Source organism: Ahaetulla prasina, chromosome 7 (assembly GCF_028640845.1).
Source record: "Ahaetulla prasina isolate Xishuangbanna chromosome 7, ASM2864084v1, whole genome shotgun sequence".
NCBI classification, from domain to species: Eukaryota; Metazoa; Chordata; class Lepidosauria; order Squamata; family Colubridae; genus Ahaetulla; species Ahaetulla prasina.
Window position 1 is genome coordinate 40,151,419 of NC_080545.1, and position 23,498 is coordinate 40,174,916.

The following is a 23,498-nucleotide window of genomic DNA, read 5'->3' on the forward strand; positions in this document are numbered from 1 at the left end:
TTAAGAAACTATTCTTACCTGTACAAGAGTAGTCATCAATTCTGATGTAACCTGTCTTGCATACACACATAAATGATCCTGGTGTGTTGATACATATGGTATTTCCCCGACAGTAATGTCCCCCTTCAGCACATTCATCAATATCTGTGGATAAAACAACAAGGCCAGATGAACAAATATCCTGTTGTTAACACAGATTAGAATAATGTTGCCAATTAGAGCAATTGTCTCTGTCTTATTTCTTAGGCTGAGTGATGGCAAGCCATAGCTCTGGAGCCGCATGCAGCTCTTTCATCCCTCTGCTGCAGCTCCCTGTCACCCTGTTCGGCAGAGGGATGAAAGAGCTGTCATCCTGTTGCCGCAGTGGTGATGGCGATGGCTGGAGAGCCCCTGTACTTATCTTTGCATGGCAACAGTATTCTGTCTTCATCGTGATACATTTGCTGCTGCCACCAGCAAAGAGGGCTGGGAGAGAATGGCGGGAATGAATCTTGCAGAGTGGAGGCCATCCCCCAAGCCTGGCCTTCCTCCTCCCTCATCAGTGAGGCCAAGAGAAAGAAGAGGCGGTGTGAAGAAGCACTCCCCTTGCCTGGCCAAGCGCCGAGCACAAAAAACCAGGCTGGCCCAGCAGAAGCGCCCCCATTGGCAAGTTGGATGGTGGAGGCCTGGACTGGCTCTCTCAGCGGGACATTGTTCAGCACCTCCGCCTTTGAAATGCGCCGTGCCTTTGAGGAAGCCGGGCAGTGATGGCTGGAGCCATGGGGGGTGGCAGCGGAGGCGTCTGGGCTGCTCCCCCTCTCCTCAGCAATCTGGGCCAGGAGGAGTGTGGAGAGTTGCAGGCCAAGCAGCAGAACATCAAAAGGTGCACTCCAACATCAACCCTACTGTTAGATTGGGCAATTGAGGAGGCACGAGACCAAGTGAGTGACAACAGCTCTTTAATATAGTGTGAGCCATGGTGCCCTTTATATACACATCTGGTTGTGGCATCAGCCAATCAGAATCATTTATTTTCCCACCTCAAAACCCACCAATAGGGACCGGCTTCCGGTGGCGCCATCTTCTTCGCTGAGTTCCTAATTAAGGGGCTCTGTACTGAACATTGTAAAAGCCAGAAAAAAGCCGGCTTTAATCTCCTTCCCTGGATGAAAGGGAAAGATAAGAGCTGCGGGGGAGTGGTAGACTTCCCCAGGGGCTTTGTTTTTTATTAAGCAGAGCCCTGAGGGTCGAGTCCCATAAATAACCCTGCCAAGCTCCGACCTTCAGTGCGCTCCTGCAAAAGCAGGAAAAGAAGAAAGTGTCCATCTCTGCTAATTGTCTTATCTTTATGGATTTCTATAAGCAGACGGAATAAGCACGAGTGAACAACTACTGGATTGCAAGTATTTTTGATTTCCTGACTTCTACACTTTTAAAAAGAGAAACTTTTTTTTCTTTGTTTTAACTGACTGTTTAAGATGGGGCCTGAAAGGAAGTGAAAGTGAAGAATGGAATTGTAAACAGCCTGTGTAACTAAGAAGTTAAGAAACGTAGGGTGGAGGGAGGAGAGGATGTAGATAATAGAAGGAGAGGAAGGTCTGGAAAGTAGAAAAAGGTAGAAGAGGGAAGAGGGAAGAGTGTTAAAAAGGGGGGTGGTTACTGGGCAAGCCCGACTAATTGTATATAACTGTACATTGGATGAGCTGTTTGATATGATTGTAAAAATAAAACTTTTTTATGAAAAAAAAAAAGAAGTTAAGAAACGTTATATGTGGATTCTAATGAAGTGAAGTGAGCTCTCCTATACTTAAAGGGGAAAAGAGAAGTTTTTAGACTTATATTTTGTGAATTTTAAAAACTGAAATGGCTACTAAACCACCTAAGACTGGGGGTAGAAGGGGTTCTGAACCAGCTGTAGAAGATTTGATTAAAGAGCAAGGGAAAGTGTTTGAAGAAAAGTTTAAGGAGATGATGGATAATAATGAGAAAATAAGAGAAGAAATAAAAGAGAATAATAAAAAAATAAGAGAAGATATTTTGATGGCTTTTCAAGGTTTGGCAAAAAGACTGGAGGTGGTGGAGGAGGAGGTGCAAGAAATTGCTCAGTCAAATCAGCAAATAGAAAATAGAATGGGGGGAATGCAAATCAAATTGGACAAAAATGAAGATCAAGTGGTGGTGACGCAGTATAGAATGATGGAAGGAGCTCTGAGAATTAGGGGCTTGAATGAGGAGAAAGGGAAAAATTAAAAAAAAAATTATCAGAAGCTCTGGCTGAACTTATTGAACTTGATCCACAAGAGGTTGTTTATCAAATTGACAAAATTTATAGAGTTAATTCCTGGATTGCTAGGCAGAAGAAACTTCCTAGAGACATTGTGGTTTATTTTTTGAAAAGAACAGTGAGAAATCAAATTTTGCAAGTTGCATTTCAGAAAAACTTGAAAATAGGAGAACAGGAGCTGAAGGTTTTGAAAGAGATTCCTCCCAAGATGTTAAGGGATAGAAAGGACTTTACATTTTTTACACAAGAACTTAAGAAATACCAGATTCAATTTAGATGGGAGGTTCCAGTTGGTTTGACAGTGTATTATCAAGGAAGAAGATATCGTATTGATACAGCGCTTAAGGCCAAAGATTTTCTTTCTACCGTGCTGAAACTTGAAGTAGAAATAATAGAAAAAAGAATTCAAGAGAGTCAAATGGGTGTGGAAGCTGAGGTAATTCCAGTGATGTTACCATCAGAGGAACAACCACAAGAACAAAGACTGACAAGGGGAGCCCTTAAGCGTAAAGAAAAGGAGCAACAAACTCAAAGTAAAGTTCAGGATTCTGCTACAGAAGCGATGGGAGGAGCACGGCCGAAGATACGGGAGGACGATCTTCAGCTGATCGCTCAAAAGCTTCAACAGGCCAGTAATGGCAAATAAAATCTTGACCTGGAATGTCAATGGTTTGAATTCAGCTCAGAAGAGAAGAAAAATATTTCATTATTTGAAACAATTTAGAAATGATGTGATTTGCTTACAAGAAACACGTATTAAACTATCAGATCAAAAGTACTTAATAAACTCAAAGTTAGGTAAACATTTTGTTGCCTCAGCTTTGGACAAAAACATGGCATAGTGGTTTATTTAAGAAAAGATATACCAGCCAAGTTAATAGAGGCAGATATTCACGGAAGATATATTGCTATTGAACTTACAATAGAAACAAAAAAGACCCTTTTGTTTGGTATATATGCACCCAATCAGCAATAAGAAAAATTTTATAAAATGTTGTATGATAAGTTGATTCTATGGGATTATAAATCGTGTATTATATTGGGAGATTGGAATGGAGTAATAGATACACGAAAGGACAAGAGAATTTTTTCTAAGAAGATACCTGCACATGCAAAGCTGCCTAAATCCTTTTTTGACATGATAGAAGATTTTGAGTTGAGACATATATGGAGACTGCGGAATTTGGAGGAAAGAGACTATACTTTTTTCTCTGATAGGCATCAATCCTTCTCACGTATTGATTTTATTTTAATTTCTAATGATTTGCTTTTTAGGGTGAAGAAAACTAAGATATTTCCAAGATGTTTGTCTGATCATAGTCCTGTTTGGATGGAATTGCAATATGGAAAAGAAGGTAGAAGAACTTGGAGTGGGGAAAACTCCTGGTACGGATGGGCTTACAGTTAGTTATTATAGGAATTTACAGGATGAGATGTTAGGTCCACTTAAGGAATTATTTAATCAGATACAATTAGGAGGGGGAATTCCCCCCCTCATGGAGAACCTCTTTTATTTCATTGATACCAAAAGAGGAACAGGATTGTTCTAAACCTGGGAACTATAGGCCAATTTCACTTTTAAATAATGATTATAAGATTTTTGTTAAAATAATAGCTAATAGATTAATGTTGATTTTGCAGCGGAGAATTCATAATGATCAATCTGGATTTATAAAAGGGAGACATATGAGGAATAATGTTAGGCAGATTGTTAATTTACTGGAGTATTTAGAAAAGAAAAATTTTATTCCAGCAGCATTTATTTTTCTCGATGCAGAGAAAGCTTTTGATCGATTGCATTGGGATTTTTTATTTAAATTAATAGAAAAGATGCAATTTGGAGATGGTTTTACAAGAATAATTAGGGCAATTTATGGAGAGCAAACAGCACAGATTATAATTAATGGTAGCTTAACAGAACCTTTTAAGATTGCGAAAGGAACAAGACAGGGATGTCCTTTATCACCATTATTGTTTATTTTAACTCTAGAACCATTATTGGATAAAATACGAGAAGTAAAGGAGATAGAGGGAATTAAAGTTAGACAACATGAATATAAGCTGAGAGCTTTTGCAGATGACCTGGTGATTACTTTAACAAACCCTATAAATTCTAGTATATCTTTGTTGAAAATAATTGATCGATATGGGAAGGTTTCAGGGTTTAAGGTAAATCAGAAAAAGACAAAAGTGATAATAAAAAATATGGCCAGACAACAGAAAGAAAAACTAGAGGAAATAACAGGATTTGAAATTGTAAAGAAGGTTAAATATTTAGGGGTTTATATTACATCGTCAAATGTGAAATTGTATAAGAATAACTATGAGGTTTTATGGCAAAAAGTTCAGAAGGAGTTGATTGTTTGGAAAAAATTGCAATTATCTTTGCTGGGGAGAATAGCTGCTATTAAAATGAATGCTTTACCTAGATTTTTATTCCTCTTTCAGATGATACCAATAATTAAGAAAGATAAGAATCTTGAGGAATGGCAGAAGGGAATTAGCAAATTTATATGGGAAGGTAAAAAAGCGAGGGTTAAAATGAAAATAATTCAAGATTCTCGGGAAAGGGGAGGTTTAAAAATGCCCAATTTTAAATTATACTATGAAGCAGCTGCTCTCTCTGCAATAAGTGATTGGTTTAATTTAACGGAGGAAAGAATTTTGAATATAGAAGGTTATGACTTGCTATATGGATGGCATGCATATTTAATTTATGACAAAAAAGTGAATAAGGCCTTTAAAAATCATGTGTTAAGAATTGCTCTTCTGCGTGTTTGGAAAAAATACTCTTATAAACTAAATTATAAGGTTCCTATATGGGCAAGTCCTAGACATACAATAGAGAATATAAATATAGAACAGAATCAGGAAATGATTACATATAAAGATCTTTTGTATGCTGAAAGAGGTAATCCGACAGCCGGATGAAGACCTGTGGGCCCTGTTGGACCCCCGGCTGCCAGGAACGGGGCAGAGGCGCCGGGCGGGTAGCAGCGCCCGCTGAGAAGAGCCGGCCCGGTTTTGTGGTTCGCTGCCAGGCGGCCGCATGGGTCATCAGTGGCCGATTACCCAGCATGGGTGTCACCGGCTGAAGCGTCCAGCGGCAATGATACCAACAGTGGCCCTGATACCATCGGAGGCCACTACTAATGATGATGAACGACGGCCGCCATTTTGGAAGGGCGGATTGTTAGCGCTAGAAATGGCCTGGCTTGGCCGAGGTTGCTGCAGCCTCGTCAGGACATCGGCGACTGAGTGTGGGCCGCTGATTTTTGGCAGCTCTGCTTAGCAGCACGGATACCAACAACCCAACGATTCATCATCATTGACCGATTTGCCATCTTTGCGGATGCCTGGACGGTTTTAGCATTTTGGGAATTATCGCCTTTGAATAAAACAGCTCTGGCAGGTGGAACTTTGACCTTAGTCGATGACATTATGGGCAGAATTCATCAGCCCAACTTTTATTTCATCTAACTGTTGCCCTACCGCCTTTTGGCCGTTGTCTGTGACTGTTCGGTTTCACCCATCGTCCGCAATACCATCTACTGACCGGAACTTTTCCTCTGCTGTTATTTAGATCTTTATGCATGAAATATACGGCTGCCGAACTTCTTCAACTGCGAGGTTCCCCGCCTCGCAGGAATGGCCATCTGGGTTATCGAGGCCTTAACGAGGGTCTTGGGACCCGGAGAGGTGGCATGCGAGGAAGAAGAATTTATGGGGTTTTGTACATAGGTTTTTAATAAGGGTTTTTAAAGGGAGAGAGAAAGTGGAGGGAGGGAGATCCCGTCGGGAGGTTGGTTCAGTCCCAGTCCCAGTTCACGGCGTTTTTTCATCTGGTCCGAGGGAGGGGGGTGAGGGGTTCGTTCCAGAATTGGAAGTTGGTTCCATCTGTACGGTAAGTGGGAGGGGCAGATATGGCGGAAGCAAGGGGCCGTATCGTTCGTTGGGAGCACGTGTTCGCTGTATAAAAGCGATCGTGTGCTCCGGCCCCCTAGTCTTTCCCCGTTCCCCGGAAGGTCAGGATCCTCAGAGCCCGGGCCTCCGGTTGATGTTGTGCAATGCCCGGTCCGTGGTTAACAAGGCCCCCCTGATTTGCGATCTTATCCAGGGGGAATCCACGGACTTTATGGGCATTACGGAGACCTGGTTGGGTGCAGAAGGGGGGGTGCCCCTAGTTGAACTGTGCCCGCCAGGTTTCCGAGCATTCCATCAGCCAAGGGCCCAGGGTAGGGGTGGAGGGGTGGCGGTTGTAATGAGAGAGGGTCTAGAGCCGAGAGAGACCACTGTTCCTCAGATAGCCGGCTGTGAATCCTTCTTGTGAAGTGGGGCCATAAGAATCAGATGGGTTTGTTGATCGCGTACCTGGCTCCTTGCTACGTGACTACAGCCCTGCCTGAGCTCCTGGAGGTGCTTGCCGGGGTGGCTGTTGAGATCCCCAGACTTTTGGTCATGGGCGATTTCAATCTGCCATCGGCTGGCTTGTCATCAACAGTGGTTCAGGAGTTCCAGGCTTCCATGACGGCCTTGGACCTGATTCAAGTAACTGATGGCCCTACACACACGGGGGATCTGCGCTGGATCTGATTTATATCTCTGGACAGTGGTTTAATGATCTGGTAGTAAGAGATTTAGTGACAATACCGTGTCATGGTCAGATCATTTTCTCCTCCGCCTAGACTTTCAGACCGCTACTCACCACTGCAGGAGACGGAGCTAATGCGTTGGTTCCGTCCCAGGCGCCTGATGGACCCTGAGAGGTTCCAGACGGAGCTTGGGCGTTCCTGAGGATCTTACCCATGGCACGACTGAAGAACTAGTGCGGCCTGGGAACAGGCCGGCTGGGGCTTTGGACCGTGTCGTGCCTTTGACCTCTGACCCGGCGCAGATCTCGATTAGCTCCTTGGTTCTCTGAGGAGCTGAGAGAGATGAAACGCGGAGAAGGCGCCTAGAGAGCACCTGGAGGTCCAGCCGCTCAAGCTGATCGGACACTAGTTAGGTCTTTTCAAAGACCTACCTAGTGGCACTGAGTGGCGTTCGCCTCCTCCTCATTCGTCGGCAGATAACCGCCCGCCGCCCTGTTTGGTGACCGTTCCTTCTTCACCAGGGGACGGGATGACCCACAGGGGCGTGCCGAGGAGTTTAGTGGTTATCTATACGATAAAATCGCTCAACAGGATAGCTTGGACCAAGATTGCGATGATCCAGATGAGATGACTGAGGCTCGTCTTGTTGATGTGGTTTGGGATGAGTTTGATTCTGTGGCTCCCGAGGACATGGACAGGTTGCTGGGGAGGCTGCATGCCACTACATGTTTACTGGACCCGTGCCCCTCCTGGCTGGTGCTGGCCACTCAGGATGTGACACGAGGCTGGCTCCGGGGTATTATAAATGCTTCTTTGATGGTGAGACCCCTCCTCAAGAAGCCTTCCCTGGACCCAGCTGTTTTGGGTAATTATCGTCCAGTCTCCAACCTTCGCTTTGTGGCGAAGGTTGTAGAGAGTGTGGTACGCAGTTCCCTCAGTACCTGGAGGAAGCTGTCTATCTAGACCCGTTCCAGTCCGGCTTCCGGCGGTTATAGCACGGAGACAGCTTTGGTCGCGTTGGTGGATGACCTCTGGAGGGCCAGGGATAGGTTGTTCCTCTGCCCTGGTCCTGTTGGATCTCTCATCGCTTTTGATACCATCGACCATGGTATCCTGCTGCGCCGGTTGGAGGGTTGGGAGTGGGAGGCACCGTTTATCGGTGGTTCTCTCCTACCTCCGGATCGTATGTTGACAGGGGCAGAGATCCCGGGCGCCTCACTTGTGGGGTGCCGATTCTCTCCTCTCCTGTTCAACATCTACATGAAGCCGTTGGCGGGTCATCAGTGGCTTTGGGGTGAGTTATCATCTGTCGCTGATGATACTCAGCTGTACTTTTCCACCCCAGGCCACCCCAAGCTGTCGATGCTGTCCCGTTGTTTGGGCGTGCGGGTCTGGATGGGGAGAAACAGACTCAGACTCAATCCATCCAAGACGGAGTGGCTGTGGATGCCGGCATCCCGGTACAGTCAGCTGCAACCGGCTGACTGTTGGGGCGAGTCACTGGCCCCAACGGAAAGAGTGCGCACATGCGTTCTCCTGGATGAACGGCTGTCGTTTGAAGATCACTTGACGGCCGTCTCCAGGAGAGCTTTTACCAGGTTCGCCTGGTCCGCCAGTTGCGCCTTTCTTGACCGGGATGCCTTATGCACGGTCACTCATGCTCTAAATATTCTCGACTGGATTATTGCAATGCTCTACATGGGGCTACCTTTGAAGTGTACCGGAGACTGCAGTTAGTCCAGAATGCAGCTGCGCTGGTGATTGATTTGCTTAACACCTCTCCTGCAGTCTGCACTGGCTACCTGTGGTCTTCAGGTGCGCTTCAAGGTTTTGGTTACCACCTTCAAAGCTCCATGGCTTAGGGCCCGGGTACTTACGGGACCGCCTGCTGTTTCCACATGCCTCCCACCGACCCGCACGCCTCACAGAGAGGGTCTTCTCAGGGTGCCGCCGCCAAGCAGTGTCGGCTGGCGGCCCCAGGGAAGGTCCTTCTGTGGGAGCACCTACTCTCTGAACGAACTTCCCCGGTTTCAATTGCCTGACCTTGGACCTTCCATGAACTGAAAACTTATTTATTTATACAAGCAGGACTGGCCTGACTTTTTAAATTCTAAATTTAAATTTTAAACTTTTAATGGTAATTTTATTGGGTATTTTTATGGTCAATCGACGGTTTTAATCTGGCCTTTCATTGAATAAGCTTTTTAATGGTTATTTTAATATGTATATTTATTGTTTTAAATGAAGGCTGTACACCGCCCTGAGTCCTTCGGGAGAAGGGCGGTATAGAAGTTTGATAAATAAATAAATAAATAAAAAATAAATAAATAAATTTGCAATTAAAATCTCTGCACGTACTAAAAGAAGAAGGGAAAAATTATACTTGGTTTCAATATGAGCAACTACGTGCTAGATGGAAGGAAGATCAGAAAATTGGTATAGAGCAGAATGAGGGAAATTTGGTAAAGCAAATTAGAAATCAGTCTCAGGAGCATATAAAGAGATTGTATAATGTGTTATTTGAAATAGATTCTGAAAGGGACTTGGTAAAGGACTGTATGATAAAGTGGGCACAAAATTTTCAGGAGCCGATATTATTGGAAACTTGGAAAAAAATTTGGGTTAGAAATGTTAAATTTATGCAGGCACAGAATTTGAGGGAAAATTTTTATAAAATGTTTTATAGATGGCATTTAGATCCTAAGAAATTATCGTGTATGAATCCAGATATGCAAGCAAAATGTTGGAGATGTAATTGTGATGATGCTATATATTTTCATATTTGGTGGACTTGTAAGGATATAAAGGCCTTTTGGATAAAAATTTGGTGGATTTTACAAAATGTTTTGAAAAAGAAGATAAAGTTCCTGCAATTTTTTTTTTGGGAATTATTACGGACTGTACAGTAATTGAGACTAAATTGATTTTAAATCTAATAACAGCAGCAAGATTACTAATAGGACAGTACTGGAAGAAAAAAGAAGTACCTACAATAGAAGAATGGATATTGAAAGTTGCCAATTTGGCTGAGATGGCGAAGATATCAGCCTTTTTGAAAGACAATACGCAAGAAAGATACTTAAAGGAATGGAAAAAATGGATTGACTATATTCAAAGTAGATATCAGACTAAGAGTTATCAGACTGTTTTTGAATGATTATGATGTATTATTTTTGATTGTTTTTGGGGGAAGTTAGGAATTGATGATTGTAGGGGTATAATTAAGTTGGGATGAAATTTTTTTAGCATATGTTTGTTTTATTTTTAACTATACCTTGTGCTCCTTCCGAGAAGTCCGGGGGGGGGGGTTGTGAAGGGAGGGGGGAGGGGAGGGGGGGAAGGGGGGAAGGGGGGGATTTTCTGTAAAACTTTTTTTTAAAAAAACCCCACCAATAGGATCATACACAACTCCTCCCCTCCCAGAAGGTTGTACCCCTTTTTACATATTCGGCATATGTAATCACGCAGGTAGCCAGGGCATTCCCTGTGTCTACTGGACCTGCGTAATTCAGTTTTGGAGGGGAAGCATGCTGGTCGGAGGTGCTTTCTGTTTCTCCCAGCTCTTCCATGGGGCCTGTTGTGTCGGATTACTGGTGGCTTCTTCTTTGCTTTCTTTTGGATTACGGGCTGGTTCTTCGTTTGTGGATTTTAATGGCAGTTGAGACTAGCGCTGGGCACCAAAGTCCTCAGGTAAGACCTCCAGTTCCTCTTGGCTTGAGCTAGCTGTTGGCAAATTTTGTTTGTAGTTAGGGACTGGGTTATTCTTTGTTGGCTCAACTTGTTTCCTAAGCTGGTCTATGTGTTTGCGTTCTATCTTCCCGTTTCTCATGTCTACCATGTATGACTTTGGGCCTGTGATCCCTGTCACCCTGCCGGCTACCCATGTGGGGCCCTCAGTGTAGTTTCTGGCGAACACCGGTGTCCCTATCTGGAATTCTCTTGTGTTGCCCCCTTCCCCCTGGTAACCGTCCGGGGAGTAATTGGGATTAAGCCTGTCCAGGGTGCAACGTAGTTTGCAACCCATTAGCAGACTAGCAGGTCAGATAGCCCGTGGGTGGAGAATAGTTTCCGTAGGACCTTATGACTGCCTCTGCAGTGGTGGACTTCATTATTTCTACTTCCAACCACTTAGAGAAGGCATTGACTACAATTAGGAAGGTTTTCCCATGGAAGGGTGCCACGAAATCAATGTGGATGTGGGTCCACGGGCCTCAGAGGCATTCCCATTCCCTGACCGGGGCTGTGCGGGGCGTTGGGTCTGGATTCTTGGCATTGTGGGCATTTTGCTACCCAGTTGATGATGTTTGTATCCATTTGTGGCCACCATAAGTAGCTTCTGGCCAGACCCTTCATCCTCACTATCCCTGGGTGCCCTTCGTGTAACAATTCCAAAACCCTTTCATGCAATGCAGTTGGTACAACAACCCGATTGCCCCACAACAGACAACTCCCTTGCACAGACAGCTCTAGTTGCTTTGTTTTAAAAGATTTAAATTCTCCTGCCACTTGTTCCTTTGTTCCCTCTGGGCCCAACTCATAACAGTTTTCGTAGTAAAGTCTCTTTTCGATGCCCTTGCGACTTCCCCTGAAGTCAACGGTCCTGAGCATAGAGAGTCAATAAGCAGCGCCGGCTTCCCCAGGGTTGGGTCTTCCACCAACTTCGGCAGTGGGCATCTGCTGAGAGCATTGGCATGGCCCAAGTCCTTGCCGGGGTGGTGGACCAACTTGTATGCTGCCAGGAAAAGTGCCCATCGCGTCAGTCTTGGAGACATGGCGATGGGGGTGGGTCAGTCCCCTGCTAACAGTCCCAATAGGGGGCGGTGGTTGGTGACAAAGATAAAAGTCCTCCCGTAAAGATACTCATGGAACTTTCGGACCCTGGCCACCACGGCTAGGGCCTCCCTGTCCAGCTGGCTGTAGTTTCTCTCAGCACTGGACAGGGTTCGGGAGAAGTAGGCAATAGGGGCTTCAGAGCCGTTGGGTAATTGGTGGCTGAGGACTGCGCCCACTCCGAAAGGGGATGCGTTGGAGACAAGTACCAGAGGGAGGGTGCCATTGTACTGGATAACTACGCTGTCCTCTGTGAGAAGTATTTTTATTGCTGCAAACACAGCTTCTTCAGGTTTCCCCCAGACCCAGGGTGTCTTTTTGGCCAAAAGTCTATGAAGCGGTTCTGCTACTGTAGCCTTTTGTTTCAAAAAGACCGCGTAAAAGTTCAAGAGTCCCAGGAAGGCTTGCAATTCCATTTTGTCCCATGGGGTGGGTGCCTCCCTGATGGCCCTAATCTTTGATTCGGTGGGGTGGATGCCTGCTTAGTCAATGCGGTAGCCCAGGAACTTGACTGATGGGACCCCGATTTTGCACTTTTTGAGCTTTAATTGTAGTCCAGCATTCCTAAAGACCACCAGGATTTCTCGCAGCCTGTCTCCCAGTTGCTGATGATTGTCCTCTGACACTAGGACATCATCGAAGTAGGGCACCACCCTGGGTATTCCTTGTAATAGTCTCTCCATTAGGTTCTGAAATAGCCCTGGGACCACGCTGACCCCGAATTGTAACCGGGTGCATTTGAAGGCACCGCTGGGTGTTACAATGGTCTGTGCCTCCGCAGCCATCTACAGGCAACTGTTGGTATGCCTATGCCAAATCCAGTTTTGCAAAGATTTTTCCTGGCCCCAAGGAGTGCAGAAGATGCTGCACAATCGGCACCGAATAGGCGCTCTTCTGTAGGGCCTTGTTAAGAGTCGCTTTATAGTCCACACAGATGTGGATTGACCCGTCAGACTTGATCGGAGTCACTACTGGGGTTTCCCATCTCTCATGGTCAGTGGGAACAAGGATCCCCTGGCAGACTAATTTATCAAGCTCCGCATCTATTTTTGGCTTCAATGCAAAAGAGACCCGTCTGGCTTTCAACCTAATGGGGACGATCCCGGGGTCGAGGTTAAAGGAGATGGGGGTCCTCACATGCTTGCCAAGTGCTCCAGAGAAGACATCCTGGAACTCGTGCAGAAGATCGTGCTTCAGGCTCTGATGGATGGCGTGGCTCCCTTGGACCCCATAGAGCCCCATGCCTAGGGCTCTGATCCAGTCCCATCCCAGAAGGCTCGGTAGGTCACCACGGACGATGGTGACCAGCAGCTTCTTCTTGTAAGGGCCGTAGATGATGTCGACCATGGCGATGCCTACCACGGGGATGCAGTTCCCCTGGTAGTCTCGAACCCGCTGCTCCAGCTGTTCTTTGCGGATGCTCATTAGCAATGTCTTGATGGTTTCCCAGTACATGATTGTGATGGATGATCGGTGTCGATCTCCATCTCGATGGGCTGTCCGTTGATGTCGACTGTTGTGAAGGTCTTGTCCTCCGGGTTGGTGTTGGCTTGGCTGATTTGAACTTGGTTCAATTTCGTGCCTTTTCATTGGTGGCCATTTTGATTGCGCCAGCGCGAGGATGGCTGCTGGCTGGTTGGCTTCCCTTCTGCATGGTTTTTTTGGTGGGAAGGCTGGCTTGCCATGCACACTAGAGCCAAATGTCCCTTTCTTTCACAACAGCAGCAGATCGCGTCTTTGAAACAGCAGCTGTTCCGATGGTGGTTGCTGCCACAACTGGCGCACTCAACCTCGTCATCGCGATTTGCCTGATCGGTCCAGAAAATGGCTTCTTCCTCGATTTCCTCATCCTCGCTCTCGATCCTCGCACCCCATGGTGTATGGGTGCCACGCTTGTCGGTGTGCCCGCCATATTCGGTCATTGTAGGATCTCAGCAGCCTTGCTGGACAGTTTGTGTTCTTTGGCTTCATCAATCATGAGCTGTAGCGTGAGTGGACTTCGAGAGGAGTCGCCTCTGAAGTCACAGATCTTGCACCTCGCAGATTAGCTGCTAGAGGAGCGCGTCGTCCAAGTCCCGATAGTCGCAATGGATGGCTGCTTTTCTCAGGGTGGCGATGTAAGAGCAAATCAGCTCGCCCTTGTGCTGCAGCCACTGTCAGAATTCGTAGTGCTGCTCCAACTTGGACGGTGTGGGTGCATAGTGAGCGTCTCCTTCAGGATGTGCCAGGGCACGGATTGCATCGGTGTCGGCTCCAAGAGTGATTCGGCAACGTCGAATACTGCGGGTCCACAGTGGTGTAGGAAGTAGGCTCTTTTCCGATTGTCTGGGAGCCCCTGGAAATCATTGGCCTCGAGGAAACAGTCAAATTGGGCCATGTACGATCCCCATTTCTGTTGGCTGCATCGAAAGGGGCCAGTGCGTTGTAGGTGGCTGCCATCTCGGTGTCTCGGCTTCAGCGTGGGTCGATCAGCCTGGCTGGAAATCTTCTTGTCGGAAGTTCCTTGGTCGGTCCGTTCAGCTCTATTGTGCCAGCCTTCATCACCAGTGTTAGATCAGGCAATTGAGGAGGCACGAGACCAAGTGAGTGACAACAGCTCTTTAATATAGTGTGAGACTTCAGCAAAGGGCACCAGCCGTGGTGCCCTTTATATACACATCTGGCTGTGGCACCAGCCAATCAAAATCGTTTATTTTCCCGCCTCAAAACCCATCAATAGGATCATAAACAACACCAACATGCGTTTCCAGTGCACTCCTCTATCCCAAAGTGGGATTAAGTGGAGGGTAGGAGGAAGGGAGCAGGGAGCAGGGGGAAGGGTAGGAGGGCTTCTAGGATGAGAAGCCCAGCTGGTTTTCCTTTTGGTGTGGGGCTGGGGGAAGACCCAATAAAAAACTAATTTTTCCCCATCCAATAAATGGGGAAAATAAAGGCCTGATGGTCCAGAGTCCAAAAAGAGGGGTGGGATCTGTTCATCAGTGGATCAAAGAGGAAATCAGTCAAAATTTGGATGGGAGGCTATTCAGAGAGGGATCTGCCGGGTCTCTTCTTCCCTCCCCCTTAGAAGTGGAATAAAAGTAGGTGGTGTGTGTGTGTGTGTGTGTGTGTGTGTGTGCGCACGTGCGTGTGTGTGTGTGTATGTAGAAATAACAGCTCAGGATAGTTTCAGTCAGAGACAACAGCTGCTGTTATTTTTGCTGAGAGTTTCTAAGCTACACAGCTTTCTTTAATAAATACTACTGGTAACAATAACAAACCATAATATCCAGAATTAAAGAAAGGAAGGTGAAATCAGGAGGAAGGGAGTTAAAAACAGAGGATGGGGAGGGAGGGAGGGAGGGAGGGAAGGAAGGAAGGAAGGAAGGAAGGAAGGAAGGAAGGAAGGAAGGAAGGAAGGAAGGAAGGAAGAAGTCAGTTTCATCTCTGTACCCATCAAGCATTCCATGTGCTGGTTTCTCTTCCCCACCCCCATTTGCTGTTCTAGCACACTTTCCTTTCCTTTGATATAACAGGTAAAAGTCTTTAAATTACCTGGGATCTAAACTTTAGTTGTTCTTTAAATCTTAATTTCTCCAGAGGGGCTCAAATAGTTGAAAGGAGAGGGGGGGGCAGGTGGGGAAAATAATTTAACATCCGGTTCTCTGTCCTAATGACCAGCTGGGTAGGTGTGGCTGGGGTGTGTGTCATGTGACTGAGTAGGAGTGAGTGATGTCAAGTTGGCCACGCCACTCAGGTTTTGTGGCTCCCAGTGTTTTCTTTTCTGTGGTAAATGACTCTTGAATGTTTAAGATTGCTGACCCCTGTCCTAGGCAGAGATTTAAGTTACAATAGGCCAAGTCACCAACTTTTATTCTGTGACTAATTAGTCATAGAAGCTATTTCCTTCATCCCTTGTAACAGTTTAGAAGAATGTTTATGACTACAAATATGACAGACAGCTGCTAATTGCTTTATGTACATTGTTACATAAATAAAATGTATTCCAGCCTCATATTATTGGATAGGCATATGTATACACTATACACCAACACACGTGTGTGTGTGTGTGTGTGTGTGTGTGTGTGTGTGGATATAAAAATTTGTTTTCTGAGGTTTTCGCGGGTGTTTGTACGTAGGTCTTTGGTTATTCGGGTTTTCTCCCACGTAAAATTGGAAGTGTCTTGGCGACATTTCGACGAAGTCTCATTCGTCATCTTCAGGCTTCAGCTTCGTGCTTCTGGGAGCAATGTGTGATCGCAGCTGTTTCTTCCTTTTAATTGTTATTTTTTATTTTTTTTTATTTTTATTTACATTTATATCCCATCCTTCTCCGAAGACTCAGGGCGGCTTACAGTGTGTAAGGCAATAGTCTCATTCTATTTGTATATTTACAAAGTCAACTTATTGCCCCCCCAACAATCTGGGTCCTCATTTTACCTACCTTATAAAGGATGGAAGGCTGAGTCAACCTCGGGCCTGGTGGAACTAGAACCTGCAGTAATTGCAGGCAGCTGTGTTTTAATAACAGGCTATCTTACAGCCTGAGCCACCATGGCCCCTTTGAACTGACTGGGTGGGAGCTTGGCTGTGCTCTGATTGGATGGGGTTTTTTTGTGCTCTGATTGGCTGGGGGTGTGTCCTGTTTGGGTGGGGGCTTAGTTGTGCTCAGATTAGTCTGTGTTGCAGGGGGATTTGAGCTGGTGAGCTGCATTGCTGTTGTTTGGCTTTGTGGTTGTGGTCATGCTACATCTTCATAGTGGGTGTCAGTCTGCTGCATGTATGGATTGGAGAGGTTTGAAATGGCTAATGTTGCAGCTGTGGTCTGGCTTCTGTTCCTTGGTTGTGCTTCATGATCAGTGTGGGTTTGGGTCTGCTTTCTGGGTGGATGTGTGGTGGTGACATCCTGTGTGGAACTCGTGAGTGTGGGTCTGGTGTCATTCCTCGTGTTAGGGACTCATTTGTCAATAAGGGTGGGTTTCCAAATGGCTGGTAGGCGGGAGGTATCATCTCGTTTGTTCATGCTGTGTGGGTGTATTTATTTATTTATTTATTTATTTATTTATTTATTTATTTATTTATTTATTTATTTATTTTTAATTAAACTTCTATACCGCACCATCTCCCGCAGGACTCAGGGCGGTTCACAGCCATGTTTAAAATACAACAATATAATAAATAACAATATAAAAACAATTAAAACCAAATATTTGATGGCCGAATCACTAAAATGGTAAAACCGATTTAAAACCCATTTAAAATTTCACTAAAATATTTCGTAGGCTAGTCCAGCTCGCTGGAATAGTAAGGTCTTCAGCTCACGTTTGAAGGCCCGGAGGTCGGGGAGTTGTCGTAACCCCAGAGGAAGCTCGTTCCACAGGGCCGGTGCTGCCACAGAGAAGGCCTTCCCCCTGGGAGTCGCCAACCTACATTGTTTGGTCAACGGCACCCTGAGGAGGCCCGCTCTGTGGGAGCGCAAAGGTCGTTGGGAGGCAATCAGCAGCAGAAGGCGGTCTCGTAGATATCCCGGTCCTAAGCCATGGAGCACTTTAAAGGTGGTAACCAAAACCTTGAATTGCACCCGGAAGGCCACTGGCAGCCAGTGCAGGCCGCACAGGATAGCTGTTAAGTGGGAGCAACGCGGTGCTCCCTCTATCACCCGCGCGGCCGCATTCTGGACTAGCTGGAGCCTCCTGGTGCTCTTCAAGGGGAGCCCCATGTAGAGAGCATTGCAATAGTCTAGGCGGGAAGTGACGAGGGCGTGAGTGACCGTGCGTAAGGCGTGCCGGTCAAGGAAGGGGCACAACTGGCGGATCAGGTGGACCTGATAAAATGCTCCCCTGGCGACGGCTGTCAACTGTTCCTCTAAGGACAGCTGATCGTCCAGGAGAACGCCTAAGTTGCGCACTCCTCCCCTGGTGGTCAGTACTTCCCCCCCAACAGTCAGCGATGGTGTAAGCTGACTGTACCGGGACGCCGGAACCCAAAGCCACTCTGTCTTGGAAGGGTTGAGACGGAGCCTGTTCCTCCCCATCTAGACCCGCACAGCCTCAAGACACCGGCCCATCACCTCGACGGCTTCGTTGTGGTGGTTCGGGGTGGAAATGTACAGCTGAGTATCATCAGCGTACAGATGATAATCCACCCCAAAACCATGGATAACCTCACCCAGCAGCTTCATATAGATGTTGAACAGGAGAGGCGAGAGAACAGACCCCTTGGGTTCAATCTCTGCCCTCCTGCCAACACCGTCTGCGAACAGTCAGAGAGATAGGAGGAGAACCACCAAAATACGGTGCCTTCCACCCCCAATCCCTCCAACCGCCGCAGCAGGATACCATGGTCGATGGTATCAAAAGCCGCCGAGAGATCTAACAGAACCAGGACAGAGGAATATCCCCTGTCCCGGGCCCTCCAGAGGTCATCCACCAACGCGACCAAAGCCATCTCGGTGCTGTATCCGGGTCTGAAACCGGACTGGAATGGGTCCAGATAGACAGTTTCCTCCAGGTATTGAGGAAGCTGATATGCCACCACACTCTCAACAACCTTCGCCAAAAAGCGAAGGTTGGAGACTGGACGATAGTTCGCTAATACAGCTGGGGCCAGGGAGGGCTTCTTGAGGAGGGGCCTCACCACCGCCTCTTTCAAGGTGACAGGGAAAATGCCCCCAGCAAAGAAGTGTTGGTAACTCCCAGGAGCCAGCCTCGTGTAACCTCCCATGTGGCCAGTACCATCCAGGAAGGACACAGGTCCAATAAACATGTGGTGGGATTCAACCTAACCAACAACCTGTCCATGTCATCAGGAGTCACAGGATCAAACTCAGCCCAGATAACACTCTCAAGACTTGTCCCCGCCATCCCACCCGGATCTATCTAATCAGTGTCCAGTCCATCCCGAATCTGAGCGATTTTATCAGACAGATACTGTACAAAATCCTCAGCACACCCCTGTAAGGGGTCCTCCCAAGCCTCCTGCGTAAGCAGGGAGCAGGTCACCCTAAACAGGGTGGCTGGGCGATTATCTGCTGATGCGATGAGTGCGGAGAAATAATTATGTTTCGCCACCCTGGTCGCCCTAGGTAGGTCTTAATATATGACCTCACTAGTGTTCGGTCAGGTTCGGAGTGGCTGGACCTCCAAGCGCTCTCTAAGCGTCTTTTCCGGCACTTCATCTGTCTCAGCTCCTCATTATACCAAGGAGCTGGTCAAGTTCGTTGCCGGGTCAGAGGCCGCAAAGGCATGATGCGGTCTAAGGCACCAGCCGCCGCCTCCTCCCAGACGGCAACCAGTTCCTCGGCCGAGCCGTGGGCTAAGTCCCTCGGAAATGGCCCAAGCTCCGTCAGAAACCTATCTGGGTCCATCAGGCGCCTGGGACGGAACCATCGAACCGGTTCTGTCTCCCTGCAGTGAGGTGTAGCAGTTCGAAAGTCTAGCTGAAGGAGTAAATGATCTGACCATGACAGGGGTTGGGATATTAACTCCCCTAATTCCAGATCATTTAGCCACTGTCCCGAGACAAAAATCAAGTCCAGTGTGTTACCCCCGGTGTGGGTGGGGCCGTTAACTACCTGGGTCAGGTCCAAGGCCGTCATGGAAGCCATGAACTCCCAAGCTACCGTTGAAGATTTGCCCGCCGACGGCAAGTTGAAATCCCCCATAACCATAAGTCTGGGGGTCTCAACCGCCGTCCCGGCTATCATCTCCAGCAGCTCGGGCAGGGCTGCCGTTACGTAGCAAGGAGCCAGGTACGCAATCAGCAAGCCCACCTGCACCCCACGGCCCCACCTCACTAGGAGGGTTTCACAACCAGCTATCTGCAGGACAGCGACCTCCCTCAGTTCCAGACTCTCGTTAACGACAACTGCTACCCCCCCACCCCTACCCTGGGCCCTCGGCTGATGGAATGCGCGGAAGCCTGGTGGGCACATCTCAGTAAGGCGAACCCCCCCTTCTGCGCCCAACCAGGTCTCCGTAATGCCCATTAGGTCCGCTCCCCCCTCTTGAATAAGATCGAATATGAGGGGGGCCTTATTCATAACGGACCTGGCATTGCATAACATCAATCGAAGGTCCAGGTTCCGAGGGATATAACCACCCGGGGCATGAATGAAGTATAGGGGCCCAGAGTGCAGAATCGCTTTCAAACAGCGAGAGCGCACTCCCCAACTTGATACGAGCCCCTGCTTCCGCCATACCTGCCCCTCCCACGTACCGTGCAGATGGAAATGCCCATACATGGTCGAGCCTTAACCTCTTCCAAGACCTCCAATTTACAGACCTCCAAATCGTGAACCTTAGAAGGGACCAGCCTAACCCCCTGTGGGCATGCCCCCCACCCCTACCCTGGGCCCTCGGCTGATGGAATGCGCGGAAGCCTGGTGGGCACATCTCAGTAAGGCGAACCCCCCCTTCTGCGCCCAACCAGGTCTCCGTAATGCCCATTAGGTCCGCTCCCCCCTCTTGAATAAGATCGAATATGAGGGGGGCCTTATTCATAACGGACCTGGCATTGCATAACATCAATCGAAGGTCCAGGTTCCGAGGGATATAACCACCCGGGGCATGAATGAAGTATAGGGGCCCAGAGTGCAGAATCGCTTTCAAACAGCGAGAGCGCACTCCCCAACTTGATACGAGCCCCTGCTTCCGCCATACCTGCCCCTCCCACGTACCGTGCAGATGGAAATGCCCATACATGGTCGAGCCTTAACCTCTTCCAAGACCTCCAATTTACAGACCTCCAAATCGTGAACCTTAGAAGGGACCAGCCTAACCCCCTGTGGGCATGCCCCCCCCACCCCGAAACCCATTATTTGATTTAGTTAAAAATTTACAGAAAAATGAATTTAAAAACCTCCTTAACCCTTTCTTAGAAGCATGCCACCTCTCGGGATTCCAAAATCCGTCATCGAGGTAGGCCCTCGATAGAGAGGAGGGCCACACCCGTGAGAGGGGGCATCTCACAGTGCAAGAAGCTGGTTTTTCTATCTCGATGGCTTCTCTGATTATTATGTTGTTAAAGTGTTCAGTTTTGGTGATAGTTCTGATCTTTTTAAAGTCAATTATCATGTCCTTTGGCTTTAAGGTGTTGGACCAGGGAAGAAATTGGTTCCTCTTTTTTGACTGAGTTCTTGTGTTCTTCAATGCGTGCACTTATTCTTCTGTTGGTTTGTCCAATGTATGTGGTGGGGCAGGCGGTGCATGGGATTTCATATACTCCTTGATTTTCTAACTCAATTTTGTCTTTGGGGTTTCTTAGGATGGTGGATATTTTTCGGTTTGTGCAGAATGTTGTCTTGATGTTGTGTCAGAATCTTGCTGATTCTGTCCGTGATGCCTTTTATATATGGGAGGAGGGCTGTGCCGTTTTCTTGTTCTCTGTCTTGGATTTTAGTGGGGGGTTCTTTTTTGGATTAGCTTGGTAATCTTATTTCTTTGGAATCCATTGGATGTTAGTACGTTAGTGAGAGTGTGTAGTTCGTTTTTTAGGTGTTGTTCGTCAGCTAAGCGTTTTGTTCTGGAGATGAGTGTCTTGGCTACGGAGTTGATCTGTGCTGGGTGGTGGTGTGAGAGTGCGTGCAGATAGCGGTTTGTGTGTGCTTTCTTCTGGTAGATGGGAGCCATTGGGTTTCCTGTAGACTAAGACATCCAGGAAGGGAAGTTGGTTGTTAACTTCTGTTTCCATGGTGAACTGTATTTTGGGGTGTAGGCTATTGAGGTGTGTGAGGAAGTTGTCAAGTTTTTCTTTCCCGTGTGGCCAGATTATGAAGGTGTCGTCTACGTATCTGAGCCAGAGTTTGGGTTTGTGATCAGATTTTTCTAGAGCTTGGGTTTCAAAATGTTCCATGTAGAGGTTGGCAATGACAGGTGAGAGGGGTGATCCCATGGGTGCTCCTTCTATTTGTTTATATTTTTGTCCATTATAGATGAAGTATGTGTTGGATAGGCAGTGGTGGTCAGCTCTAGGATGTGCTTGGGGGGGTTATTGTTGTGACCCAGGTTCCTGGACCCAGACTCCTGGACTCGGATGATTCAGAAAATGAGGGAGAAGACCTGGCAAGCCCTGCTTCTCTTGAGCCCTCTCCCTCCCTGGCACCCACTCAGAGGGAGGGCCAAGCCTGATTCTCCCGGCTTTCTTCTGATTTGGCAACGCCCCAAGAACAGTTTTGGAGGGACGCAAGGTTACGAAGGCTTGATCGGCGCAGCAGCGGAAGAGTTGGGACAAAGCCAAGTCATAATTGTCATGCAGTGACATCTGCAGAGACTATAAATAGGAGGCGGACTTCCTGGTTTTTTGTCTCGGACAAAACAATGAATTTGGCGCAAGCTAATTCATGGAGGGAAGAATATATTCGTGAGTAATTCTGGCCTTATCTATAATTTCCTCGTTATCTCCAGAAACTTGGCAGGCCCGTGGGTAGACGTGGCCAGGACATGTATCTATGTAAATAAAAGGAAAAAAGGAAGGCCTCTGACGGACTCTTTGCTGGGAGTATTGGGGAAGGAAACAGAACATTTTGTCCGAGACCTGACTAAAACATCTTCCACCAAAGATGGATCAGCAGCAGGTACAGCAGCAGTTAGAGCAGCTACGCGGCTAATCAACAGCTCCAGCAGCAAGTGGCTCACTTGGCAGGCCAACTTGCTGCCAGGAATGTGCCTGCAGCCCCCATCCTCCCACCTCCTCCTCGCCGCAAGTGCCCGATAACCGTGCGGATAAGTTTTCTGGGCAGCCTGAGATGTTCCCGACCTTCTTGGGACAGTGCCAGCTCTACATGGCTATGAGGCCAGAGGATTTCCCAGATGACCGGGCTAAGGTGGCCTTCGTGATTAACCTTCTTTCCGGCTCGGCTGCTCGATGGGCCACGCCTCTTGCTCCAGGACAGCCCCTGCTGGCGGACCAACAGCGTTTTGGCAGCACCTCGCACCATGTATGAGGACCCGTTCGAATGCTGGCGGCAACCAGGCGCCTTAAGGAACTCCGTCAAGGGAAACGCCCCTGCAGGAGTACATCGCGAATTTCGTCTTTTGTGCCAGGACTCTGACTGGAATGATGCAGCGCTGGTGGACGCGTTCAGGAGGGACTCTCAGAGGAATTGCAAGACGAGCTGGCCCGTGGAGGCGCGCGGACCCTCGACAACTTGGTGCCTTTGTCTCCGCCTCGATGCCCGTCTGCAATGGCGACCGTCCGTCGCACCCCGGGACCCTCCGTCGACATCTGCACCCCACTTCCTGCACCACCAGCACCCAGGGTCGCCCCGTTTTGTAACCGCTGCGGAAGAGCCCATGGAGTTGGGGCGGCCAGACCTCGCCTAACAGCCCAGGAGCGGAACCGAGGCGCCAAGGGGATTGTGCCTGTACTGTGGGAGCCAGCCGCCGCGCTTCTTGCCCCAGAAAGCGAAGTGGGGCACGACGCCGTCCCGAATCACAGCGTGACCAATCGGAAGCGGGCAGGCCCGACCTGGGAAACCCTAGGTCGGGCACGTACTAAGCCCCACTGGGCGTTGCGGAAGTAGACTCTGGGCCCCTCGGCATCTGATTCTGGACACACGGATATGGTTGGGGAACCAGTCGGACGGGCTCCAGGCGCATGCGCTGGTGGACTCAGGGCCACAACAAACTTTATGGACCAGGCCTTTGTGACCCAGTTTGCGGTCCCGTGGTTCCGTGGACCCTCCGATGCGGTAGAGACAATTGATGGACGAGAACTGGTGTCCGGCCCCATTAAATTCGCCACCCAGCCTTTGCGCCTGGCTATTGGGGACCATGAGGAGGCGATCCAGTTTTATGTCACGGCGGACCTTCATTTTCCTTGGTCCTTGGGTTGGCCTG

General features: G+C 48.0%; 1 protein-coding gene across 2 annotated transcripts in view; it reads right to left on the reverse strand.

Moving 5' to 3' along the window:
* The window catches only part of NELL2 (neural EGFL like 2), a 551,557-nt gene that overhangs the window by 191,833 nt on the left and 336,226 nt on the right, over positions 1-23,498 (reverse strand). For both annotated transcript variants that reach the window (XM_058191222.1, XM_058191220.1), the window contains exon 13: positions 19-144. In XM_058191222.1, coding sequence (XP_058047205.1) covers positions 19-144 — 126 coding nt within the window. The remainder of the gene's footprint in view (positions 1-18; positions 145-23,498) is intronic.